At 51.0% G+C, this 24,721-nt stretch overlaps 1 protein-coding gene across 3 annotated transcripts; it reads left to right on the top strand.

Annotated features, from left to right (window-relative positions):
- The first annotated feature begins 1,241 nt into the window (after window positions 1-1,241).
- On the top strand, window positions 1,242-23,357 carry WNT5A (Wnt family member 5A). Of its 3 annotated transcripts, none has more exons than XM_045991715.1 (5): window positions 1,242-1,937; window positions 7,949-8,082; window positions 9,302-9,552; window positions 14,020-14,312; window positions 18,231-23,357. In XM_045991715.1, the coding sequence occupies exons 1-5, from the start codon at window positions 1,932-1,934 to the stop codon at window positions 18,687-18,689; spliced, it is 1,143 nt and encodes a 380-aa protein (XP_045847671.1). In that variant the 5' UTR covers window positions 1,242-1,931; the 3' UTR covers window positions 18,690-23,357. The 3 variants fall into 3 exon arrangements, with proteins under 3 accessions (XP_045847671.1, XP_045847673.1, XP_045847672.1); XM_045991717.1 differs by lacking the exon at window positions 1,242-1,937 and adding an exon at window positions 5,896-5,910; XM_045991716.1 differs by lacking the exon at window positions 1,242-1,937 and adding an exon at window positions 7,473-7,540.
- Window positions 23,358-24,721: the final 1,364 nt, after the last annotated feature.

The following is a 24,721-nucleotide window of genomic DNA, read 5'->3' as shown; positions in this document are numbered from 1 at the left end:
GTGCACGTCTACCCTGTTCTCCATCCTCGGGGCTTAGGGACCCTCCCCCGGGGTAAGAATGGGGAGGAAGTCCTCCCAGAGGTTCCGTGCTGGGGCCGCAGGCCCCCTGCAGCCCCAGTGGGAGCGTCCCGGGACCCGCCAGCCAAGGGGTCCAGACTGGGAAGCTGGGGTTCATCCTCCCGAGGGTCGGCGGCTTTGGAAGATCGCAGACGGCCGGGCGGCAGGCAGGCAGCCGCTGCAGAGTGGACCCCTCTCTTTCAGCAGATGCCTGGGGGATGGGGAGCCCAGAGAAGGGGGCTCGAGCAGGGAGCGTATTCCACCCCCCTGCACCCCAGCCGTGGTACGGCTTTAAAATCCTGCGGAGTTTGTCATAGGCCGGCCTCACCACGCATGCGCATAGGCGAAGTTGAGTTTTTTCTTTCTTTTCTCCCCCCTTCCCTCTCTCTTTCCAGCCGCCTTTGGTTCTACAACTTAAAAAAAAATTTTTTTTCCCCTCTAAGAACAGCAGGGGAAAGAGGAGTCCGGAGAGAGGGAGAGAGAGTGAGGCAGTTGGCTAGGAGGGCCGGGGGTGGGGGGGGGGGGTCGTGGTCCCTGCGGCGGGTCAGTCTGGCTGCGGGGCGCAGGATCGCGTGGAAGGTTGCTGCGAGCTCCGAGGCGCAGCCTCCGCCGCCCAGAGTCCGGTTCGGTGCGGCCGCCGCCGAGCGAGCTCCTCCCGCCGCCGCCGCGCCGTGCCCCCGACCGCTCGCCGCCCGCCTGCTCGCCCGCCCGCCCCTCGGGCCCCGGCGCCAAACGAGGAGGTGGGCAGCCGCGCCGGCCATGGACCGCCAGAGCTGAAGGGCCGCCGCGGAGCCCCTGGCCCTCGCCCCTCCCCAGCCCCACGCCCGCGGTGCCCTCGCTCCTCTTCGCCCTTCGCTTCGGGAAGGCGGGGGAAAGACGGGGATTAACCCGAAGAGAGAAAGAGGGGAGGGGGGAGCCAGTGTCTCCCCCGGGGCAATCGCTCATCGCCCCCGAAACCGCCGCGCAGAGCGTACGAGGGACGACTTTTACCCATTTTGCGCCCCCTTTTTGCCAAACCCTAAAAATGAAAGGACAAAAGTTGGCGCTGACTCTTGTAGTCCGGATGGCGACTTGTGCATTTTCAGCGGCATCTCCCGGAGAAAAAGCCATGCGCGCCTGATTGTTCTGTGGCCCCAAAGCTTCAGTGTGTGTGTGGGGGGGGTGGGGGTGGGGGGTGGGTGTGTGTCTGTGTGTGTACACAGACGTCCACACACTCACTCGCGGCCGCAGGATCAGCGCCTGGAAGCAGACGTTTCGGCCACAGACTTGGAGAGGAGGAGCTGGAGATCAGGAGGCGTGAGCCGCCGGGAGTTTGCAGAATCCGTGGTGTGAATGAACCGGGGGCACCTGGGCGCGCGGATCGCCCCCGCCCCCGCCCCGGGCCAGAGTTGAGTAGTGGGGCATTTTTTTCACCCTCTTGTGAAGAATTTTTTTTTTTTTATTATTTGTTGTAAAGTCTTTTGCACAATCACGCCCACATTTGGGGTTGGAAAGCCCTAATTACCGCCGTCGCTGATGGACGTTGGAGAGGGAGCGCCTCGCCGAGGAACAGTCGCCTGCACGCCCTCGCCGGACCCGCGGCTCCCTTGTTGCGCGCCGGCTCGGCTTTGCTCCTGCTGCCGGCGGGCGAGCTTCGGCGCCCCTTCGGTTCCCGGGCGCATCCCGGCGCTGCTCAGGCTCGGGCCCTCGGACTCGGGCGCCAGTGACCGCTTCGCCACCGATTTCCTGCGCCTGCCGGACGCGCCCAGGAGGAGCCCGAAGCTCTGCGCGGGATCGTCCCCCCAGGCTTAACCCGGCCGCTCCGCTCGGATTCCTCGGCTGCCCTCGCTCTGGTGGCGACTTCCTCCCCGCGGCCGCGTCCCCTCCCCCTCGCCATGAAGGTAGGTGTTCTGTGCGCTGTCGACGCTCGCCACTTTTTTTTTCTTCACTTTTTTTCTTTTGGAAGTTAATTGACTCCCCCACCACCCCCCGCATACATACCTCTTCCTATCCTTCCGTTTCTTCTACTGCCTCCAGAAGCTAGAACTCCTGCGTAGCTGGCAGGCACCCCTACCCCTTCGCCCACCCGCCCACCCTTGCGCACTGCCTCTGTCTCCCGGGAGACTTCTTGGCCCACCAAAAGTTCCGCAAACCTTTTGGACTTTGGAGAAAAAGTGAGGAAGAGCCAGGGCAGAAGAACAGAGAGCGGTTCACCGAAGACTTTCTTCTTGCCCTGAGAAACATCAGTGTAATTTACTATGTATAATTCAGTAACAGGATAATGATTCAGTTCAACAAATATTTACGAAGCGCCCACTGCGCGGGCACCAAGAGGGTGTGTGGCCGGGGCTCGGAAAGGGGAGGAGGACTCCTTGGTTGAGAGACCGGGCGGCAGGACTAGGAGCCTACACCCCCGAGCAGTGCACCGCCTCCTCTCCCCTCGTCCTCTGTTGCCGGAGGCCAGGTTGCAGGCTCGTCCGGGCCAGGGAATCCCAGCGCTGCAGGCCCGTGTGCCTTTAAGAGTGCCTAGTGGGGGGCCAGCGCGCACCCCGGAGCGGGAGCCGGGGCGCGTTATTAGCATTATTAGCCGCCACTGGGTGAGCTCAGGCACTTTGCCGGGGTGATGGGGGCGGGGAGTGTTGGCAGTGGTGGCTCTAATCCGGTCCTCTGAGAGAGCGCGCCCTGGCCCCCTGCGCGGAATCTGCCATGTCCTTTGGAAACATTTGGGCCTCCGCTTTGGGAGAGCGGGCGGGGGGCAGTTTGTGAACTCTTGTTTGTTTTAATTGTCAGTTGTATGTTAAAGCCGAGTCACACACTCCGAGGGTCACCGGGAGTTCACTTTTGCGAAAAGTTAACATTTTTTCCTGCAATAGAACTTGTTATTTTCCAAACAACTTCTCCTGTCTGTCCTCCAAGCTTCGATCCTTAATTTCCATTTTTCTTGATCCTCTCCCATTTTACTTTCTAGAAAATAAGGTTGGGATTAGAATTAAGATGTTTCCTAAAGCCAACAAATTCCCGCTCGCCCTCCCAAAAAAGTTTTAAAAAGAACCCGAAATCTGGAGCCCCCACGGGGCCTTGTTTTACTCTCCAATTCCAGTTTGGCGTCGGGGCCCCTTCTCTCCCGTTTTTAAATGGACAACCCTCTGTTTGGAGGTCCCTTGGAGCCAGGGGTGGGATCGCATCTCCTCAGCCCCTGCCCTCCCGCCAAGATTCGCTGCTGCTCCAGCCTGATACGGAGATTTCGTTTCTAGACAGCTTCTGCCAGGGGAGTTTCGAGGGGGCAAGGCTGAAAGCGCGCAAGCTGTGGAGACGCCTTGTAAACTGTGTCCGAGTGTGTAGATCCGTGCCCTGTGTGTGGCGGGCTAGGAGAGTAAAGGGTCAGTTGTTCTCAAGTCTTGGGCTTACTAGTGAGCTTTAGTCCCGCCCGGCCCCGCAAAGGAGGACCCTTCCCCAGGAGGACTGGCCCGAGAGTCCCTGGCCTTTCCTTTCCTCACCGGAGCGCCCCGGTGCACAAGGGGTTAGCATCGCGCGCTGGGAGCTCAGCTCATCCCGCTGCCTTTTCACCCTCGCAGTGCGGTGCCGGCTGCCCCCTGTTGGCTGCCTCGAGGTAGGACGCCTGGGAGTCTGCTCCTTGGGGTGGGCAGTCAGCTGCTCGCCTCTCCCTCCCACCTCCGGCTGCGCTCGTCCTTTCCGACCACCAGGTCCACCTCTCTCTCGAGGGCCCCTCAGAGGCCTCCAGAGGCCAAGTTGCTCTGCGTGGCCGCCGCAGTACAGATGGGCCCAGGGGTCCGATCCAGCAACGGGGCTTGGGCGAGAGGAGGAAGGGTTTACCTCGTCCCCGGGGCGTAGGAACAGGAGCGTCGCCCTAGGAGGCCTAGGGTACGGCCTGGGCGCTCCCACCCGTGCTCTGTGGGAGACAAGTGTTGCTTTCTCTTTCTCGGCCTCAGTTTCTTCGTCTATTAAAAAGCAGAGTTGAAACTGCCCCTGAAGGGTGGGGGTTGAACTGATTTTTAATTTTCTTTCTCCTTCATTCTGCCCTTCCTCTGGATAAAGTCGAGAGCCTGTGCTTGGAGGTTAACCTGTGTGAGAAGGTGTAAGTGATGTGTGTGTGTGTGTGTGTGTGTGTGAGAGAGAGAGAGAGAGAGAGAGAGAGAGAGAACGGAGAGAAAGTCTTGAAGTCTGAAGAGACTCGTCCTGGGATGGAAGTGGGGAGACAGGGCACAGAGCCGGGCTTGGCCACTGCTCTTCCTTTGGAGTCTCCTTGTTCTCAGACCTGCTGTTCAGTCCTGAGCCGGGGTAGTCTTTGCACTGATCGCTGGGTGCAAGGAACTCCCTCCACCTTCTCTCTAGTGCTTCCCCCACCCCAAACACACACACAACACACACGCAGCGCTGTGGACACAACAAGGCGGTGAAGAGCTGCCTCGACCCCTCTGAGCCCAGGCTACAGGCTTAGGGGAGCCCTAAGTCCTCCTCTCTCCCAAAGCGGACCTCCTGTCGGCCTCACCAGGCTCAGCCCCATCGGCTCCCTCTTCTTTCTGGGCACTTCCTGGGGCAGGGCGTCCCAACTTTGTGGTTGCAGCCTTTTATCTCCCATAATTTTCTGTTTCTCTCCTTTAGGAAGAGATCACAGTGGGGAAAACAAAGTTTATTTCCTACCAAGAACAGGGATTCTTGGAGTTTCCTATCTTTTTCGCCACCGCAAGCCCAGGTCAAACTCACTTCTGACTCCTTGCTGGTCTCCTCCTTCATTTCCATTCTCCCAGACTTGGGGGACCCTAGACTCAAAAAAACTTAGTGGAAGGGGATGCCAAGACCGAATGAGGTAGCTCCCATGGGTGAGGGTTGAGAATCTTCTTCCTGCCTTTGCAAAATTTCTCTTTAGGGACCGCGGAGCTGAGGACTTGGGTGCTGGGCGCCGGCTCCACCCGCTCTGTGGCTTGGGAACTTCGTGTAACCAGAGTGATGGTTTCCTGTCTCCCACCCCTCATCACCCCCAGCCTGCACCCCAGTGGATAAAGAAGGTTTAGGAACACCTTCAATCCAATGGAGAGGCTTTGGAGGAGAGACAGAATAAGCGTCACTGCGTTGAGCTGCTCTGGCTTTGGAAACTGGGGAGCACGAATGCCCTACCCCCACCTCACCCCTCCCCTGCGCCAGAATCTCTCAAGTGCCCGCAGCCCTCTACCCCATCGCATGCTAGGAACAGATTCTGAGGACCTTACATAAGGGGCTCTCGTGGCTCTGAAAGTGTTCGAAAAACATTTAGCCCGTTCTTTAGTAAACTCAGTCTCTGCCCAGAACTTTTGTTTTACCCCCGGTGTGACCGTCTCCGGAGAGGTCTTATTTCGTACTGTCTTTTGGGATCAGATCTCTTGGTAAACAGGCAGGGTTATTTACCCTACAGAGTCGATGCATTTATTAGTGAGTTCGCTGTGGGTTCTTTCAGTCCTTCAAACTTATGGGGCCTTTTGGGGGGGGTTGCACGGGGATTGGAGCGGGAAGAGGGCCAAGGTGTTTCCGGGCAAGCACGCGGGGTTAAGTGGAGACGCGACTCTCAGGGCTCTGCTGGCGGTTCCCCTTTGGGACACCTCTGGCCTACCCCTAATCTGGAGCTGGGAGACCTGAGTCTCGGAGACCCAGTGACCCACTCCCAGTTAGGCATGGGCGTACTCTTCCCAGGGTCATCGGGCCCAAAGTCGGTTCTGTTTGTGTGGCTTCGCTTCTAACAAAGAGATCCGCTGTAATCCGCCGAATCTGTTATCAATTTCTGTGCTGCCCGCGCCCCGCCCCGCGTGCCCCGCCCGTCGGGAAGCTCGGAAAGTGCGCGCGGCCAGCAGCCTTCTCCGCCCGCGTCTCGGAAGCACATCGGTGCGTGTGTGTCTATTGAATGCGTTTGAGTGTGTGAATGTGCATGGGTGTGTTGTGAGTGTGTGTGCGTGCGCGGCCTTGGCCGCGGAGGCGGGGGGAGTCGATTTTGCAGCCCGGGCCGCGCGCGAAGGCAGACCTCGCAGCCCACCCCCTCCCCTGGAGGAAACTTGACACTTCGGGCGGGGGTGGGGAGCGAGCCTTCTCTATCTTCGGCTGGGGAAACCCCAGGTTTCTGTTCTCCGGGATGCGCCCGTAGCTTTACGGCGTTTGGAGAACGAGTGGGGCAAGGGCTCAGAGCCCTGGTTAGCGGGCTCGGGGGACCACATAAGTGTTTCCTCTTGGAGAAGCCCCGAGCTGTCTGGTCAAAAGGACGGCGGGCACAGGAAAGCCGTGGCACGCTCCTGGGCCCCCTCGCTTTTCCAAGGCTGCCTAGGTCGCCTCTGTCCCTTTGACGGCGCGCGTTCCAGGCCCTTCGGCCGCCTGGAGAAGGCTCACCTTTTCTTTCCCGAGGAAGAGGCTCCCTCCGGGCTGCGGGCGGTGCAGCGCAGCCGGGTTACACTTAACAGAAACGTAAAAGGGGATTTTGGAAACCCGCTCCTCCCGCCCACAGGGGCCACTCTCTCGCGTCCCCGCCGCCTACAGGTGGACAAGTCACCAGTGGGGGGGTGGGGGAAAGCGAAAGCTTTCAGGGCCGCCCCCTGCACCCGAAATTTTTCTCGACGGGAACCTTCACCGCCGGGGCCCTCTCTGCTCCCAGGAATCCAGGGGCTCAGCCGCGGCGCGGGAGCCGGCGCATCTCTGGCCCCGCCGAGGGCTCACTCGCATCCGCGGTGGCCTCGCCCTGCACTCTCACCGTTCGGGACTTACCGAACCGAGTCTGAATTGGGCTGGAGGGTGGGGTGGATGTGTTCTAAGGCCAGGCCCACAGGGCCGCGATGGCGAAGTGGCGGACAAGCCCAGACCAAGACCAAAGAAAACTGGAGTCCCCCTTGGTTTCCTTTCCTCTTTCTCCGTGGCAGCTGTCAGGAGTGGGGACCGAAGCGGGGCGGGAGAGTGAAATGAAAAATCAGAATTTGTGGGAGGGCAGGGAAGGGATCCTTTCCCAGGACATCGGGACCCAGACCCCCTATTTGCCTCAGGGGTGCCATCCCTTTTCCCCTTCTCGGGGGTGCACTGATTGGCAAGAGGAGGCCACAGGCAGGGGAGGGGGCACTGTTTTCCGGTTTCCTGGGTTGAGAGAGCAGGTCTCTCTCCCCGTTATCCCCAGTGCCCCCCATCTCCTCCCCACTCCAATCTGGTTGAACAGTGTCCTAAGGAAACCCAGGCTGCCCTTCCCCCTCTGGAAGTGGCTTCCCCCAAAGCGGCCTGTAAACTGATTAGGAAACATACGCTGTTAATTCCGAGCTGCATTTCCCAGCTGGGCACTCTTGCGCACGCCGCTCCCCGGGGCCTCGCCCCCCACCCCCTGCCCTTCCCTCCCGCGTCCTGCCCCCACCCCACCCCCACCCCCACCCCCACCCCCGCGCCGTCCACCCCGCCTCCTCCGCAGCCGCGGGCGGCGTGCTCCACTAGCCTTCGCGCTCCTCTCGCCCATGGAATTAATTCTGGCTCCACTTGTTGCTCGGCCCAGGTCGGAGAGCGGACGAGGGTGGCTGCGGGTTCCCGAGTGAATTCCAGAGGAGGGACCCAGCACAGCGCGGACTAGAGGGGAGCGAGGGGGTGCGGGAAGCGAACAAGCAGGAAAGAGGCAGCGCTTGGCACCGGGGCTTTGACTCAACAGCATTGAGACATGTTTGTAATCGCTGGCGTGCCCCGCGCGCAGGAGCCCAGCGAAATCAGATTTCCTGGTGAGGTTGCGTGGGTGGATTAATTTGGAAAAAGAAACTGCCTATATCTTGCCATCAAAAAACTCACGGAGGAGAAGCGCAGTCAATCAACAGTAAACTTAAGAGACCCCGGATGCTTCCGTTGTTTAAACTTGTATGCTTGAAAATTATCTGAGAGGCAATAAACATCTGCTCCTTTCTTCCCTCTCCAGAAGTCGATTGGAATATTAAACCCAGGAGTTGCTTTGGGGACGGCTGGAAGTGCAATGTCTTCCAAGTTCTTCCTAATGGCTTTGGCCATATTTTTCTCCTTCGCCCAGGTTGTAATAGAAGCCAATTCTTGGTGGTAAGTTCCTTCTAAGTACATATTCTTTGTTTGATTTTCTTTTTTCTAAGATTCGTGGGTACGATGCTGCACTATTTAAAGCTGAATCGTGAGTCTGAGTGCCTTTATGTGATACATACGTGTGTAATATATTTTGCGTATATATCTGGAAATCAGAATTTTCTTTTAACTTGTTGATATCGTCAAGCTTAATCTTTAGCTCCGTAGGGAATGAGACCCTATAAATCTACTCCTTTTTCTGTGAGGCCCCTGCTCAGATGTCTGCTTGTAGTACATCATGTAATAAAAGGGCACCGAAATTCACTTCTCTAATAATTGTAAGCCTATCTATAAAATTCACTTTTGCCACCTCTAGGTAGTAAAAGCGAGTTCCCGCTTTTATTTTCTGTCACTCGAGGTTATTAACCTTCAGGGTCTGAGGCAGGCAGAGTGTTCTGGGAAGATAGCTGCACTCCAAGTGGGGAAGTACTGGGGCTAGAAATTTGATCAAAAGGAGGTGAACATGAAGTAGTCAAATGTCCTTACACGAGCGTTCCTCTCTGGTTAGGGGCCTTGTAGATAGACTGCAGTATATCCAAAGGATTATTTTTGACGGCGTTCTGGATATTTTTTCCCTGTAAATGAACAGCGTTTCTTCTGACTGTCAAACATGACTTGTGTTCACTGGATACCCTGTCTTGGGTCTTTTACAATCACATAAGGGGCCCTTTTAAAATGTCCAGAAACTGGTGAATTTTCTTCAGTCTCTCTACTTGTGTCCCAATTCTTGCACCGGTCAGAAGGAGCTCCTCTCTCCTCTCCCCCATGTCTAATTTTGTCTGCTTTCACATTCATATATTTTCAAGGCAGATCCATCCAATTTGTGGGGCAAAGGGAGTCAGTCCCCTTTCTCTAATGTCAGAGGCCCGTCCCCCCGAACCGCCATCTCCCCCATTTCGGAAATGTGGGTTCAGGTAGATGGCAACCAGGGCAAGGAAGGGAGTGAAAACCTAACTGAGGAGCCAGATGGTGGGGTGGGGACTGTACAATACCTCCGTTTTCTGAGCGCAGTTTAAACAGAGAAGTTTTATGAAGCCCTTCTCCTACTTTGTCATGAGGACAAGCAGGAGAGAAAAAGCATCTGTGTGTTGAAAACTCTGTCTCGCTGACATGCTTTCAGGGGGCCTACCTCGAGAGTTCACGTAAATCTTGAATGCACATCTCCCCCCACCCCTTCTAGGTCGCTAGGTATGAATAACCCTGTTCAGATGTCAGAAGTATATATCATAGGAGCACAGCCTCTCTGCAGCCAGCTGGCAGGACTTTCTCAAGGACAGAAGAAACTGTGCCACTTGTACCAAGACCACATGCAGTACATCGGAGAAGGCGCGAAGACGGGCATCAAAGAGTGCCAGTATCAGTTCCGGCATCGGCGTTGGAACTGCAGCACCGTGGACAACACCTCTGTGTTCGGCCGGGTCATGCAGATAGGTAGGACACTGTGCAACAGCTGGTTAAATGCAGACCAAGCCCTCTCCTGCAGACGGGCTTCCGCCAGCACTTAGGAACTTGCTAAGGAGGGAGTCTTCCAGCTGGATGAGCACGGGGTTGGGGGGAGTCTTCCTGAGTCTTCCTCACTCCTGCCCCTGGCCTTAATTCCTGTTCCCACACCTTGATGATAATAAGTTTGGGGGCTTCTTTAGTCAAATCAGAAGGGAAGCATCAGAGACACCTTCGTTTTTCTGAACACTGCACTTTTTTTCTAAAATGCCTTCTGTTTGGAAGAGAAGCAGAACGCTTATTTCGGTTTCTCAAGAGGAGGTGAGGAAAGATGAGTCATTTATATCCTTTTAAACTTCAAAACTCTTTTAACGGTTAGAAGTCTCTTAAGCCACAATTCAAATGGCCCACGCATCAAACTAAATACTGTCATCTTTTGAATGCTGGCTACGTTGGGAGTGAATAAGGTTTTAATTTTCCTAATATAGATATTTCCTGAGGCTATAGAGATATATATGTTAAAAGCTTTATTTTTAGCCCCAGAAAGAATTTTAATTAGAAGTGATCCCATTTACGTTGTGATTTTGGCTATTGACATACAAGCACATGCTTCGGATCCCAATCTAGAGACTTAAAAAAAGTCTTAAATGTATTGCTCACAGTCAGATTCTTTAGGTTAACGTATCCTTGAACTTGGTTGTGCATGCAGGGAGGAGGTGGCATTAAAATGGGGCCAAAGGCAAAGAATTTGGAAACTCTGTCTGCTTCTGGTTTGGTTTAATAGCATGGGATACTATCTGACAGATGGGATCCTGTGTGTGTTTTCTAGTGTGAATATTTTAGGTCCCTTTAGTATTATGCAAACAAGCCCTTATAATTAATATGACCGCGGTGATTCCTAAAATAAGAAGCCATTTATCAAAGCAATTAACTGTTTAGACGGACTGAAGATAAAAAAGTTGGCTTAATATCCGTCACGGATGGATAAAATGCTTTTATAAAAACCCTGAAAAGTGCATTCATTGAGAACAAAAAAGAGTTGTCAGTGGATGTTTGAGCCAAGAAGCCAAGCGACTTCATATACTAAAATAATACGGGACTGGAAGCCATTCCTCTGATTGAATGGCAAAATGGTCTGCGACTCTCAGCCTGCAGTTTCATAGGGCTTTGTCCTTCCTGTTAATGATTAAAATGTGCTAATGTGTATACTGGGATCCGAATCCAGGAGTTAAGCGGCAGGAACACAGGAGCCTGCCCTGAATGTGGACTGCCCTATATAGTAAACTGGGGTGGTGGAGATTCCCTTCTGCATTGCCTTATTGTGAGCAAGCTCACAACGTATCAGAATGGTAAGTTGTCAGCTTTCCCTTCTCACCTTGGCCTTATGTGTTCCCCCTAAACTGCCTTCCTCTCAAACTCTGGGAGCACTTTTCCGCGTGTATGTGAGTTTGCACAAGCCATACATTTTTGATGGGTAACCAGGAAGCAAAACAGCCATTGGAATGGTTTTCTGTGTTGTCACTGGAACAGGGCTTTGATTTAAGATCCTCTTCTCGTCTTCCTATGTAGCCTGTGTTGGGCCAAAATGTTCAGAATAAGCTATCATTTGCTAAGTGGATTTGAGTTCTGCTGGAGATTTATTTAAAATGTGGTCCAAGACTCAAAGAGCCTGCCTCCTCAGGGAACAAGCAGAACCTTTGGTACAAAGGCTTATAGTTAATTGTCCCTTGCAAATACCCTGTCTGGTCCTCAGCTGGGTGGTACTCCCATCTGGGTTGGTGGCGAGTGGGTGGGAATCGAACTTCCTAGCAGCCTCCTGGGGCACCCTGCTAAGATACTAGCATCAAGTTTACCAATGTCCTGGGCATCTAAGAGCCCACCCCATCCTCCTTTGCCAAAAGTCCCCCAGGTTCCTGGGGTCTTATGGCAGGAAGCTGCTGCTGGGCTTCCGGAGGAACATGGGGTCCTCTTTTCTATTTATTTAAAAAAGACATGGAGGGAAGAAAAACCAGAATAGATTTTTGTGGAAGGGGAACATGGACCCAACCCTAACAGTGGGAAATTTACTTGGCTTTCACTTTTCTATTTATGAGTCTGTTTGAAGAGAGGGAGCTAAGGGAAAACTTAAGGCACCTTTGATGTTGCAAGGGGTGTGTGTGTGTGTGTGTGTGTGTGTGTGTGTGTGTGTGTGTACTCTCTCCAGAGCACTAAGAACAACCAGGGACATGGGGAGCAATCCGTGAGAATCTGACCCTGTGATGGGGCCAGTGTCTGAGAAACTCAGGCTGCCACTTCCATCCCTCTTTGACTCATTTTTCTAGGGTGCTAGTTGCCTGGGAGGCGCTGTATACAATTGGCCAGTGAAGGGCCCACTCCTCATTTTGGAAACTTTCTCATTTTTCATCACGCGATCCTTTCCTCCAGCTTTTGTCTCCGTCTCTTCTTTGTCTCCACACTGTGAAAAGATATATAAGAAAGGCTCCATTTTTAAGGGGTGTGAGGGTCTGAAGAGAGGTAGGTTTCACAGGGAGGGAACCCGAACTGAACCAGCAGTGTTCCCTCTGGGATGGCTGCGTCCATAGGCTATTAGCCAAAGAGCGCTTTTCAAACTGACATTTTCCCCTGCAGTGACCAATGAGCTAAAGAGATTCTGACCAGGTTTGGGTGCCAGGGCCAAAAAAAAAAAAAAAAAAGGAAAAAAAAGGAAATGCTCAAGGTAGACCCATGAAAAAAGCAGCATTATTGTGTTTTGTATATAAAAGCCCTTTTATGCGCTGTCTCCTCGCAAGACAGTGCCTCACGTTCTTCTATCTCCACAGGACTCTTTATCTATCTTCCTCTAGCGGCTGCCTTATTCTACAGGTCTCCCATCTGGGGCCACAAATTTTTCTGTACTATCAGTATTTTAATCCTCAAATAACTCCCCAGAATCTGTCTGCTTACCTCATTTCTCTCCACTCCCTGATGTGTCCTGCCTCTCTCATTTGAGTTAGATACACGGAACACCCCTTAGGAACATTCTGGATCCTCCTGCCAACCACCAACACGCTCCTCAAATTATTCATTTTTTTTTAAATTGTGGGAGGGAAGGTCTGTGGTAGCTGGGAACCGTCGCTATTCCTGGAAGGAGGAATCACACATGTTTGTGGATTGAAGTGTGGAGATGGAGTCCCAGAGAGGGCAGCCTGCTGGGTCCTGGAATTGGTATAGCCATCCTCCTCAGACTGACCCTTCTGGTTAGGGTGGAGTCCTGTTGTCAGCTGTTCTGCTGCTGTTACCTGCCGCCCCCCCCCCCCCAAAGATTGTTAGGAAGCTCTTTAAGTGTCAGAAAAACTTGACTCTGGTACAGGGATTTCAGCACCAAAAGTGGCCTTTTTTCTGCCTAGGCATCTAGTTCAATACCCTTATTTTATAGTTGAAGAAAGTGAGCCCCCTACCCCCCAGTTACACCCCTCAGCCCCAGCTTCAGTGGGCAAGATGTTAACCCTTTCTCTCTGGTACCACTACATTTCTATTAAGTGGCTTCTTATTACACACAGAAACGTCTCCAGGTACAAGTGGGAGTTGAGGTAGTCTACCATTGCCTCGGTGGGCCTCCTCTATCAGTGCCCTACGGGGTTTCAGGAAGAGGGAGCCTTTTCATTTCCCCTCAGATTGTGGTTTCTTCCTTCTTGCTATTTATTCTAATGCTCGGAGGCTAAGGCAATGGGGGAGGGGTGGTTTGCAGAAGTAGCGTAAAAGATAGCAGGCTGTTAGAAGTAGGCTTCCATCTTCCGGAAGGAGAAGTATCAGGCCCATCAACTCAGGACTGAAGAAGGGGCAAGTTTCACTCTAATACTCTAGGAGCAGGTTTAGAAATGTCCTCTGGGGACGTCAAGAGCTTGAGACAGGCACCCTGTGCCTCCTGATGGAACAGGGGGAGCCAGGCCCCCCCCCCCCCCCCCCCCCCCCCCCGAGTAGGGCTGCTGCAGCCTCTGGGTTCCAGGGTTCCAGGGCCCGAGACTTTCAGAGGCTCTAAGCCTAGCAAATTCTGTGCTCCCGCCTGAGGTAACTCGAAAGGAAAATGACACCAGACCTTAACATAAGCGTAAGGAGGTCTCCCCGCGTTCTGTTCTCCCTCAATGACGACTTTCACGTGCGTTTTGGGAAGTACGTTTCCAGGATTTTCAGGGGCTGGAGGGAAAACCAGTCCAGCGCCGCCTGAGCGCTGGGGCCGCTACAGGGTCAAGAGTAAAGGTGTCAGGGGTCTGCTGCTCCTGTCACTTGCCCCCGCCGCCTGTTGGGCGGTTGTCCTGCCTCCTCCCCTGGGGGTGGGGGCCGGCCCCGGGGGTGTGGGTGTTGGGGCTGGGGCGACCCCCCGGCCCCTCTGCCCCGGGCCGCTGGGTGGGTGGGGCTCCCCGGGCCCTCGGAGCCCCGGCCGCCGGCAGGCACCGGGTGACCCCCGCGTCCCGCCCGCAGGCAGCCGCGAGACGGCCTTCACGTACGCGGTGAGCGCCGCGGGGGTGGTGAACGCCATGAGCCGCGCGTGCCGCGAGGGCGAGCTGTCCACCTGCGGCTGCAGCCGCGCGGCGCGCCCCAAGGACCTGCCGCGGGACTGGCTGTGGGGCGGCTGCGGGGACAACATCGACTACGGCTACCGCTTTGCCAAGGAGTTCGTGGACGCGCGCGAGCGGGAGCGCATCCACGCCAAGGGCTCGTACGAGAGCGCGCGCATCCTCATGAACTTGCACAACAACGAGGCCGGCCGCAGGGTGAGTTCACCCCCCACCCCGCTCCACCCCCCCGCCTGTCCCGCCTGCCCGCTCCGTCCCTCCCCCCCACCCGCCCGCCTGCTCCGGTCTTGCTCGGGTACCCAGGCTTGGCCGCCGGGGCCGCCCTGCGCCGCCCTCCAGGTGTACCTGCCCCTCGGTCGCTCTCCCGGCGTCCGGCCCCTTCTTTCCCATTCTGACTCTGCCCGTCACTGCTCCCCTGTCCGCCTCCTTCCCTTCCTCCCTCCCCACCTACACCCAGGCTCCTCTGGAGAGGGGTGCACGCCCCCAAAAGGCCTCCTGGAGGTGAATCATCCCGCCCGGGCCCCCTCCAGCAAAGGTGCTCCTGCAGTCGCCAGAAGGAAAAAAGAGCTCTCTCTGCCTTTTTAATTAGTCCCCAGTGCCATTGGCCAGCCCAGCTCAGAAATAAAAATGTGAATAAAGCTCGCCCTCCTCCTTGGAACATGTTTGTGGTTGGGCTTAAATTTGGGAGAGGGAGTTCTTTATCCCGGGAGGTGCCCAGTGGAGAAAGCCCTCAGCTCGGCTTCCAGGACTTGGCTTTCCCCTCGCTTGCTTTCTCCTTCCTCTCCTCATGGCATTAGATAGCAGGCCTGACGGATTGAGGGTTTTATGTTGTTTTGTTCTGTTTAAAGGGGTTTTCTAGGAAAACAACAGCATTTTTAGGACTTTTATAGGTCTGCCCATCAGGCCACTCGAGGGTGGTTCTGGATAGAAGAGAGCCACTCAGAAGGGCCCAGAGAGACCAGCTTTGCAAGCCCTCACCAGCCTTCTGGGTCCACTCTTTTCCTTCCCCTGGTGGGACGCTTCTCCACAACAGTTAAAAAGACCCTTTTTTTCCCTGCGGTTAAACACATGGCACTTTATGGCTGCTTTAAAATGAAGGGGTGAAACTTTTCTTAACTTTGGCAGCATTGAAAACCAGGGTCATTATTTTTTCACAGAACCCAAGGTAGGTGCCAGGAACTTTCTGGTCAGAGATTTCACTCTTCTGTATTTTGGGGTGAGGAAAAGGGAAGATAATCACAGAGTAAAATATAGAGGACTGGGAGGAGTCTTAGAACCCTTTAACCACACACCCTCATTTTTAAAGCTTGGGAAACTGAGGCCCTAGAGAACCACTTCATGGCCATGGGGGAAAAATTGATGGATTGAGATACAAGCCCAGGCACGTTTTTATTAAACTCATGCGTCACAGCTCAGGGGTAAAGGGCTATCGATTGCAGAATTAAAGAAATCTAGGTTAAGATCCAGTTCTCTTTCTTTCCGTGTATGAGTCTCAGTTTCCTCGTTTGCACATCTTTTGGAAGGTCATGGCATGAACTATTGCTTGGGATTATGTGAGGACTAAGTGAGATCATACAGGGGTAGATCCATACGAAGTTACCAGTGCTTCACTCTCTCTGACCCATAAAATAATAGCTTCACAGGGTTCAGTCCAAGGGCTGAGTTTAGCATCTGCCTTTAGTGAGTGCTTGATAAATCATAACTTAATTGTTAGATGTTACAAAATGGGGAACAGAGAAGTCAAAGATTATCTAGAGAATTCCAGCTAACCTAGCTTCTCACATTGATGTTAAAAATGTGGAGGTGCTGGGAAAGGACTAAACTCGGTCGATTTTTGCCTGTGGTGCTGTGAGGGGTCACGTTATGTCTTCAGAGCTTCTTTCTCAAGTCTCCCATTGCTGTCTCTCCCCTCTGGAGCTGACCAAGGCCACATCATGGCCATGTCAGCCCCACTCCCTGTGGGAGCCCATAAAGCTTGCCCCTGTGCTCACAGGGGACACATCCCAGTACTCTGAGCAAACAGCAGTGCCCAGGGCCTCAGACCAGACGCACCTCCAAGAGAGAGATGTGGTTGACTCTTCCGGGCCCATCGTGCCCATATTGGGTACTTTCATCCATGGAGGGGATTTCTTTGACTTCTCTCATGAAGAGAAACGATCAGAGGCTTAGCAACCACGAAGAGAAGGTCAAGGGATTTCCAAGTGGAAAGAGGGGGTTTTGGAGAGTTGGAAAAGCACCTTTAATATTAGAATGTCATTTAACATCTACATTTTTAAATAGAGAGTGAGTTCTTTTGGTAGGTTTTATAAGTGGAGCAGTGAGCTGCCCTTGGATCCTGGCAGATGAGGTTACAGAGAAGACAGTTTTTCTCCAGGACAGTGGTGGAAGGGAGGAGGAGATTTGGACCCTGTGCCAGGAAATCATATTAGAATCGCCTGGGGGCTTTAGCTTTTTATTTTCCTCAAAGGGGAGCAAAGGTTAAAAATACATTTGCAAAACCTTTCCACACTTTAGCTGAGTGCCTGAAACTCTTCATGCCAAGGGAGTACATTTTGGCCCCTGCCCCCCCCCCCCCTTTAAAAAAAAGCCCTTTATGAATCCTTCGAGGATGAAGGGAGCTGTTCTGGGTGTAAGGTGCCTTCTAGCTCCCTCCAGCCTCCAGGTTCTTGACAGACCTCCTGCAGCTTGCCAGCACCACTCCCACTGTGAGGGGTGACTGGCAGAGGAGCTGTGGGCAGTGGAGACTATAAATAGGCAGCCACCGCCTCCCAGACTGCTGGGCACAGTGCTGTGAGGCCAGGCCAGTGGGCGCTGCTACTGGGAGGCCAAGTGACCCAGTGAGAGCCCAGGACCAACACCCAGATGCCTTGGGCTCATCACCCTGGAGAAAGAGCAGATTCACTGATTGCATCCCATATGCCATGTAACACTTTCCTCGCATCCCCTCATTTTATCCTTATAACAATATTGCGAGGTTTGTACCATTACAGTTCCCCTTCCCAGATAGAAAGAGGAGGCTCTGAGAGGTAGAGCCAGTTGCCTCAATGCCAGGGCCCAGTTAGGACAAAACTCACATCTGCCTAGGACCGGTGTGGGTGCTCTGTCTTAGACAGTGTGGGGAAGGGTTAGGAACTGTGCTGGACACAGGAGTGAGAATGCCCGAGATCCAGACCTGGTTTCCCCACATTCCAGCTGTGTGGCCTATGTGGGACCCGTACCCTCCTGTGCCATGTGCCATCATCTAATCCATTATAATGTTATTTGGGAGGTTTAATGAGATAAATAGTATAAAGTCTCTGATGACAGTGCCTGGGACACTAATAATAATAGTGACTAAGATTTGAACGCTGATCTCACCGGGGCTGCCCCCGCACCCCTCCCTCCTACTTAGCAGCTGGGTGCCGGTGAGCAAGTCACTGAGCATGAGCTTGGAGCCCAACCACCTGGGTTCAAATCCTGGCAGCCCTCCCTTCCTGGGTAACAACTCTATGGCCCTCACTTTTCCTCTCTGTGAGATGGGTCGGATACTAGCCCTGCCCTCATAGGCTGGCAGAGGGGATTAACCCAGGTGACGAAGGCCAGGAATTGTGGGTAGTCTCTGGGATCAGTGTTCACGACATTTTCCTGGGGAAAAATGAAGCAACTGGAGTGTTTTCCTGTTACCATTTAAAAGCTGGTTTTTGCTTCCGGTGAGGTATACTAATGAGAGGCTAAGAGCCCATTTATTTTCTAGATTTTTTTTTTTAAGATTTTATTTATTTGACAGAGATCACAAGTAGGCAGAGAGGCAGGAGGGGGGGAAGCAGGCTCCCACTGAGCAGAGAGCCCGATGTGGGGCTGGATCCCAGGACCCTGAGATCATGACCTGAGCCAAAGGCAGAGGCTTTAACCCACTGAGCCACCCAGGCGCCCCTATTCTGTAGATTTTTTTTAAAGAAGGCAACACCTGCCTTCTGGTAGCGCAGGAGGAGGAGGAACTAGGCCCGGCCCTGGCGGAGCCGGTGGCTACTGCTCCACGGGGGAATATGGTGGGGGGAGCTTTGGGAATATACCCTCCGCCGCCGTGCTCCAGGCTCCTCTGCGAGTGGGTGTGCTGACGGTCCTGTCTCCCCACAGACGGTGTACAACCTGGCCGATGTGGCCTGCAAGTGCCACGGCGTGTCGGGCTCCTGTAGCCTCAAGACGTGCTGGCTGCAGCTGGCCGACTTCCGCAAGGTGGGCGACGCCCTGAAGGAGAAGTACGACAGCGCGGCGGCCATGCGGCTCAACAGCCGCGGCAAGCTGGTGCAGGTCAACAGCCGCTTCAACTCGCCCACCACGCAGGACCTGGTCTACATCGACCCCAGCCCCGACTACTGCGTGCGCAACGAGAGCACGGGCTCGCTGGGCACGCAGGGCCGCCTGTGCAACAAGACGTCGGAGGGCATGGACGGCTGCGAGCTCATGTGCTGCGGCCGCGGCTACGACCAGTTCAAGACCGTGCAGACGGAGCGCTGCCACTGCAAGTTCCACTGGTGCTGCTACGTCAAGTGCAAGAAGTGCACGGAGATCGTGGACCAGTTCGTGTGCAAATAGCGGGTGCCCGCTGCCCGCGCATCACCCAGCCCCGCTCCCGGACCCACTTATTTATAGAACGTACAGTGATTCTGGTTTCTCTTTTAATATTGTTTTATTCCCCCCTCCCCCCAGCATTGCAACCGGAAGCATTTTTTTTCTGTTCCCATCTAAGAACTCTGTGGTTTATTATTAATATTATAATTATTATTTGACAATAATGGGGGGGTGGGAACCAAGACAAATATTTATTTTGTGCATCTTTGGAAAGGTAAGACAAGACTTCTTTTGATGGTATAGGATGAGGGGGGATTACAAGTACCCTTAGTTGTGTGCACATCTAGAAGGGAAAGGAAAGATGTTTTCTTTTTCTCAACTGTGGGGTCAAATATAGGACAGGTAGCAACCAGCTGGAAGGGGGTGGTACAGCTCTATGCATGATTCAGCTTCTGTGACCAAAATGGATTGTCAGTGCTCTGAGGAAAGTGGAAGGGTCTTGAGAGAAACAAACACGAAATGAGACCCACCGTTTTGTAGGGGCTGCCAGTTGGAAACATTTTCAAAATGGTAATTTAAAAAGTAACAGCAAAAATCTCACATCCCTCCAAGATATATCATTCCTCTCCTTTTTCTCAAAGGTTCGATCTGCACAGGGTTCTGTATCAGTAGCTACTGAAACCTGGGAACAGGCAGGAAAGCTCCGGAAATTAAAAGCCTTAAAAACGCCCATATCAAGATCTGATCTGACGCTGTTACAGGAATTAGGTTATCAGATTGGAAAAGGATCCCCGAATGATTCTGGGTACTAGCCTTTTCGTTTGGAGAGACGTGGGGAGGTTGGCCTGAATATAAAAAGAAAACTATCCTGTAATTTTCTTAGGGATGCTTGGTTAATAAATGATAATGATGAAAATAATAAACGAATTCCATTCACAGATCTCAGCGCAAACAACAGGGTAACTGAACGGTGCAGATCAGCCCTGCCCCAGAGCGGAAATCCTGTGTGAGGGGGAAACAGTGAAATGGGTCCTCCAGCTCAACCCCAGGTCCTCTCTGATTCCTCCTGGCCTCGGTGCGATGTGATGCTGGCCAAAAGGCAGCTCCAGTGGGTCCCTTTGATTGTGGGACAGGAAATGAAACATTACAAGCTCCACTTGGGAAACGGTTTGCTACTTACGGATTTTTTTTCCCCCTCCAACTTTTATTTTGAGGAGCAGTCGTTTTATAGGTTTTAATGACATTACACGGCTAATGGAGTTCCCAGAGGTGTTGCAAGCGTTTCACTCTGGTGATCCTGTGTGTCCCGACTACCCACTCCAGCTTTTCCTATTATACTGCAGGTATACCCTAAGGCTGTTCCTAGTGTACTTGAACAGTTGCATTTATAAGGGGGGGGGTGTGGTTTAATGGTGCCTGATATCTCAAAAGTCTTTTGTACATAACATATATATATACACACACACATCTATATATAAATATAAATATAATTATATCTCAGTGCAGCCAGTGACTTATGGTTTATTCTGAGGTGATTTCTTCAGTCTAGAGCATTGTTACTCTTCATTGCAATCCAATTGGGATTTTTCCAAAAGTTTTCCAGGTTGAGCTTGGGCTGCATCCCCCATGCGATCGATCACACCTGGAGGGGGCATCACAAAACAGCTTTGTTTCTGAGGAATCTGGAAATTCTTACTGCGAAATGCATGTTGGTTTGAAAATTCCTTTTATTGGCCTTGTGCCACCCCCTTCTCTCCAACCTCCATCTCTGTACGCTTTCCTGAAAGGGCATTACTCATTTGCCATGGATGTGGAAACGAAGAGAGATTCAAAACTCAGAAGCATTGTCCACGTTTGTGTTGCCGTGGTTCAATTTGCAGAGTGGAAACAGGTGCCTATTAGCACCTGTATGAGTCCACAAGGGAAATCAAGCTCATGGCATACATAGCTAATTAGAAAAAAAAAATTTTTTTTTTAAAGCAAAGGACACCTCTTTCCTAAAAGTGCCATCAAATGTGTTCTTATTTCAGACTTATGCTATTTTATAAGTTTGGAAACACACCCATCTCCTGCAACCCTCCTAGGCTCAGTGACTTTCACAATGACCTCCGCCACCTGTGGCTCTTTAATTTATTGCACGAAGATATTCTTGTCCCCTCAGTTGCAGTGAATTGCAAGCAAAAGATCTTGAAATTAAAAAGCACTAATTAGTTTAAAATGTCACTTTTTTGGTTTTTATTATACAAAAACCATGAAGTAATTTTTTTATTTGCTAAACCAGATTTTGTTCCTTTTTAGTGATTCATGTTTATGAAGAGAGTTGAGTTTAACAATCCTAGTTTTTAAAAGAAACTATTTAATGTAAGATATTCTACTTGTCATTCAGATATTATGTATATCTTCTATGGCCTTTATTCTGTACTTTTAATGTACATATTTCTGTCTTGCGTGATTTGTATATTTCACTGGTTTAAAAAACAAACATCGAAAGGCTTATGCCAAATGGAAGATAGAATATAAAAATAAAACGTTACTTGTATATTGGTAAGTGGTTTCAATTGTCTTTCAGATACGTCATGTGGAAGTTTTTTTGAGAAACCATGAGGGATAGTTTAGAATGACTACACGTCAGAATAATAGAAGAGTACAGAGTTTTACCAAAACCAAACTTTGGAAGCTTCAAAAGATTTCTATATGTAATGGAACAAAAGGGGTATTCTCTTTCCTATATATGTTCCTCAAGAAAAAAAAAAGAAATCAAGCAGATGGCTTAAAGCTGGTTATAGGATCGCTCACATTCTTTGAGCATTATGCATGTAACTTAATTGTTTTAGAGCGTGTTGCTATTGTAACATTTCGGAGAAGAACGGAGAAGGCACATGCTTTTATCCGTAACCAGTATTTTCGCTAAAAGTTTGTGTTTACCACTGCCTCTGTTGCACCTCTCTGTTTGAAGTTACTAGGGACGGAGTGCCTTTGAAAGTAGTTCTATGAAAAGCAAGCCTCAGTCTGCAGAGAATGAAACTCATGGGAAACTAAAGGTTCGTTGTGTTAAGTGCAATTAATAGTTGTTCTTGTGCTTTCTGAAAATGTACCCCGCAGTCTGGCCAGCGCCGCACAGATGGATATGTTAGCCCTTTGCTTTTTTCTTTCCGGATAACCTTGTAACATATTGAAACCTTTTAAGGATGCCAAGAATGCATTATTCCACAAAAAAACAGTAGACCAACATATAGAGTGTTTAAAATAGCATTTCTGGGCAAATTCAAACGCTTGTGGTTCTAGGACTCACATCTGTTTCAGTTTTTCCTCAGTTGTATATTGACCAGTGTTCTTTATTGCAAAAACATATACTTCACTTAGGAACGTCAGCATATTTTCCCTTCTCATCCTGGAGTGCATTCAAGATCGTCCCAATACAGGGAAATTAACAAAAAATTTATATATAGGCAGCGGCAAACAGTCATGTTCAAAATAGTAATTATGGGCTGGAGGAAAAGGAAGACTGTTCTAAGTTTCAGTCCGGTTTATCTGTTCGGTTCTTCGAGCTGCTGACCTCCTGAGACTGGTTTAGTAGCCTCCGGAAACCCTTTACTCATATGATTTTGCCAATACCAGTTTTCAATTTGTTTTTGCAAAAAACGTTATTCAAGCCACTGGAATTATCAAATATGACACCGTAGTAGGATAAGGGCTCCAAATGAGAGGCTGGTAGTGGCTGGCTCCAAGAGGTCATTAGCAAAAACCATCCCCAAAGACTGAGTAGTGTATAATATAGATGGAAAAAGATGGAAAAGGTACTTATAACTTGAAGCCTATATGTAATGCAGATACGCACCAAGGCACAGGTCGAAGATACCGCATTATCACTGTAAAGTATACTTTAAAAATATTTATTTTTTTAAGAAAATATTTTTTAGCCTCCCCTCTCTCTATGGAATGGGGAAAACCAGAGGTCGTGTTTTGAAAGGAAGACGATGAAATGAGTTTTTAATACAGGAAACATTTGGCAGTATAGGAATTAAAACTTAGGAAATGAATCTTCTAATTTACCTGTTTGCACAAACTTTACACTTAAACCTGATGATTGGATGATATTTTAGTGCGACATCATCTTGTTAGCCAACTTTAAAAAATGGATATAGAATGATTAAGGGTTCGTCTGTTTTTTTTAAAGCAAATAATGTATCGATTTGAATTTAGATTTCATGCAAATGCTGTCTCAGTATTTCAAAAGCAGAAAAGAAAGGAGGAAAATTACCACTTAGATCAGTTTTATATACAGTGTACAATCTTCTGGGCTAGTCATGAGATAAAGATTATTTATTTTTGTTCATACCTTGTACTTTTCTATTAAAATCATTTTATGAAATTGGCGCAGTCACGTGTGTGTTTAGCAGAGACGGTGTCCGTGGCCATCAGAGTTGCACGCTCAGGGTATCCAGGAAAAGAAATTTCCTTTCACGCGTGTGTGTATTTTGGTTGAAATTTGCGGGTTCACTTTGTATTTTAGTGCTCATTTTCGTTTTGCCTGTTCTTAATTCATTCTGTGGCTGCTAACCTAGAAGTGTCACGTTAGGACATTATTACTTATCGTCGGAGGTGAGTGCAGTGACATGGGATTATGGCAACATTCCAGGGCAAGAGAAGGAAGACTAGGATTTGAGGAGAGAGCGAAAATAATGTTCAAAATAAACAGACTGGATCACCTGAAACATTCTGTTGGTTGCTTTTTGCATGTGGCACGGCTGTGAGCCAGGTGTTTAAAACCTTAGCACTGTTGGCTTTGGGGGCTGGGTTAATTCTTTATTGCAGGAGTCTCTCCTGTGTGATGGGGGTTTAGCTAGCATCCCTGGCCTCTAATCACTAGATGCCGGCAGGAACCCCTCTCCCCTCCATAATTCGTGACAACCAAAAATGTCTCCAGACATTGCAGAATGTGCCCCAAGGAGCAAAATCACCCCCAGTTGAGAAACACAGCTTTAGTTGGAAGGACTGAGGTCCTGAGCCCTCAAGGAGGATAGTATGATGGGGGACTCTTCACTCACTTACCTGAATTGACTCATGAGTCAGACAAGTCCCTTGCAAGTTTTCCTGAGTAGAAATGGAGATGCATGCAGCCTCTTCCATAGGGTAGCCTGCTTAGCCATTAAGAGCATAGATTGTTTGGATTTCAGATCCTGGTACCAACATTTGCTGTGTTACCTCGGGGAAGTTGTATAACCTCTCTGTGTCCCTGAATCCTTATCTTTAAAATGAGAGGCAATATTATATACCCACATCTTAGAGTTTTGTAGAGATAAAACGAGTCAACATGTTTGGAGTGTTCAGAGAAGGTTCTAGTACATAGTAGGTGCTCACTAAATGCTCTCTAGGAAGGATAGAATAAGTCTGCAGACTAAACCCAAGAAGTGTGAGCCAGTTCTATTGAATAGCCCCAACAGTGGTCAGCGTGGCGCTAGGAAGGCACCCTCGCTTGGTGTTTGGGGAGGCTGCAAACTTGTGGCCCGCTGTCTACACTCCATTTTCAGATGTGTTTTGTTTGACTGGCAAAACATTTTAAAAAGTGGCTCAAATTAGTTGTCAACAAGATGAGTATTTGCACATTCAAATTCAGATTTCTGGCTTGAGAAATGAGAAGAGCTGGCTACCTGCCTACGACCAGCCCCCTGTAGCAACAACTGGCCAGAGCCGAGCAGCCACTGCCCCTTTGAGCCAGGACGGGCACATCCAGTTCTCCAGCCATGTACGTCGCCTAACTGACCCCTGCAGTTTCTCGCACTTGGGATCGTTTTTAAAGGTGCATTTTTCTTTTCTTTCTTTTTTTTTTTTTAAAGATTATTTATTTATTTGACAGACAGAGATCACAAGTAGGCAGAGAGGCAGGCAGAGAGAGAGGAGGAAGCAGGCTCCCTGCCGCGCAGAGAGCCCGATACGGGGCTCGATCCCAGGACCCCGGGATCATGACCTGAGCCAAAGGCAGAGGCTTTAACCCACTGAGCCACCCAGGCATCCCAAAGGTGGATTTTTCTAACTCAAGAGTTTCGCAGCCTTAC

This window comes from Meles meles, chromosome 20 (genome assembly GCF_922984935.1).
Source record: "Meles meles chromosome 20, mMelMel3.1 paternal haplotype, whole genome shotgun sequence".
NCBI lineage: Eukaryota > Metazoa > Chordata > Mammalia > Carnivora > Mustelidae > Meles > Meles meles.
The sequence above is the reverse complement of the archived record's forward strand: the minus strand, read 5'-3'. Positions and strand labels throughout refer to the sequence as shown.

What these genes read in the sequence shown, in the direction of transcription:
- WNT5A (XM_045991715.1), top strand. An exon ending in CGGCCGGGTCATGCAGATAG is followed by an intron (nt 9,553 to 14,019) that starts GTAGGACACTGT and finishes TCCCGCCCGCAG; the next exon opens with GCAGCCGCGAGACGGCCTTC. An exon ending in ACAACGAGGCCGGCCGCAGG is followed by an intron (nt 14,313 to 18,230) that starts GTGAGTTCACCC and finishes GTCTCCCCACAG; the next exon opens with ACGGTGTACAACCTGGCCGA.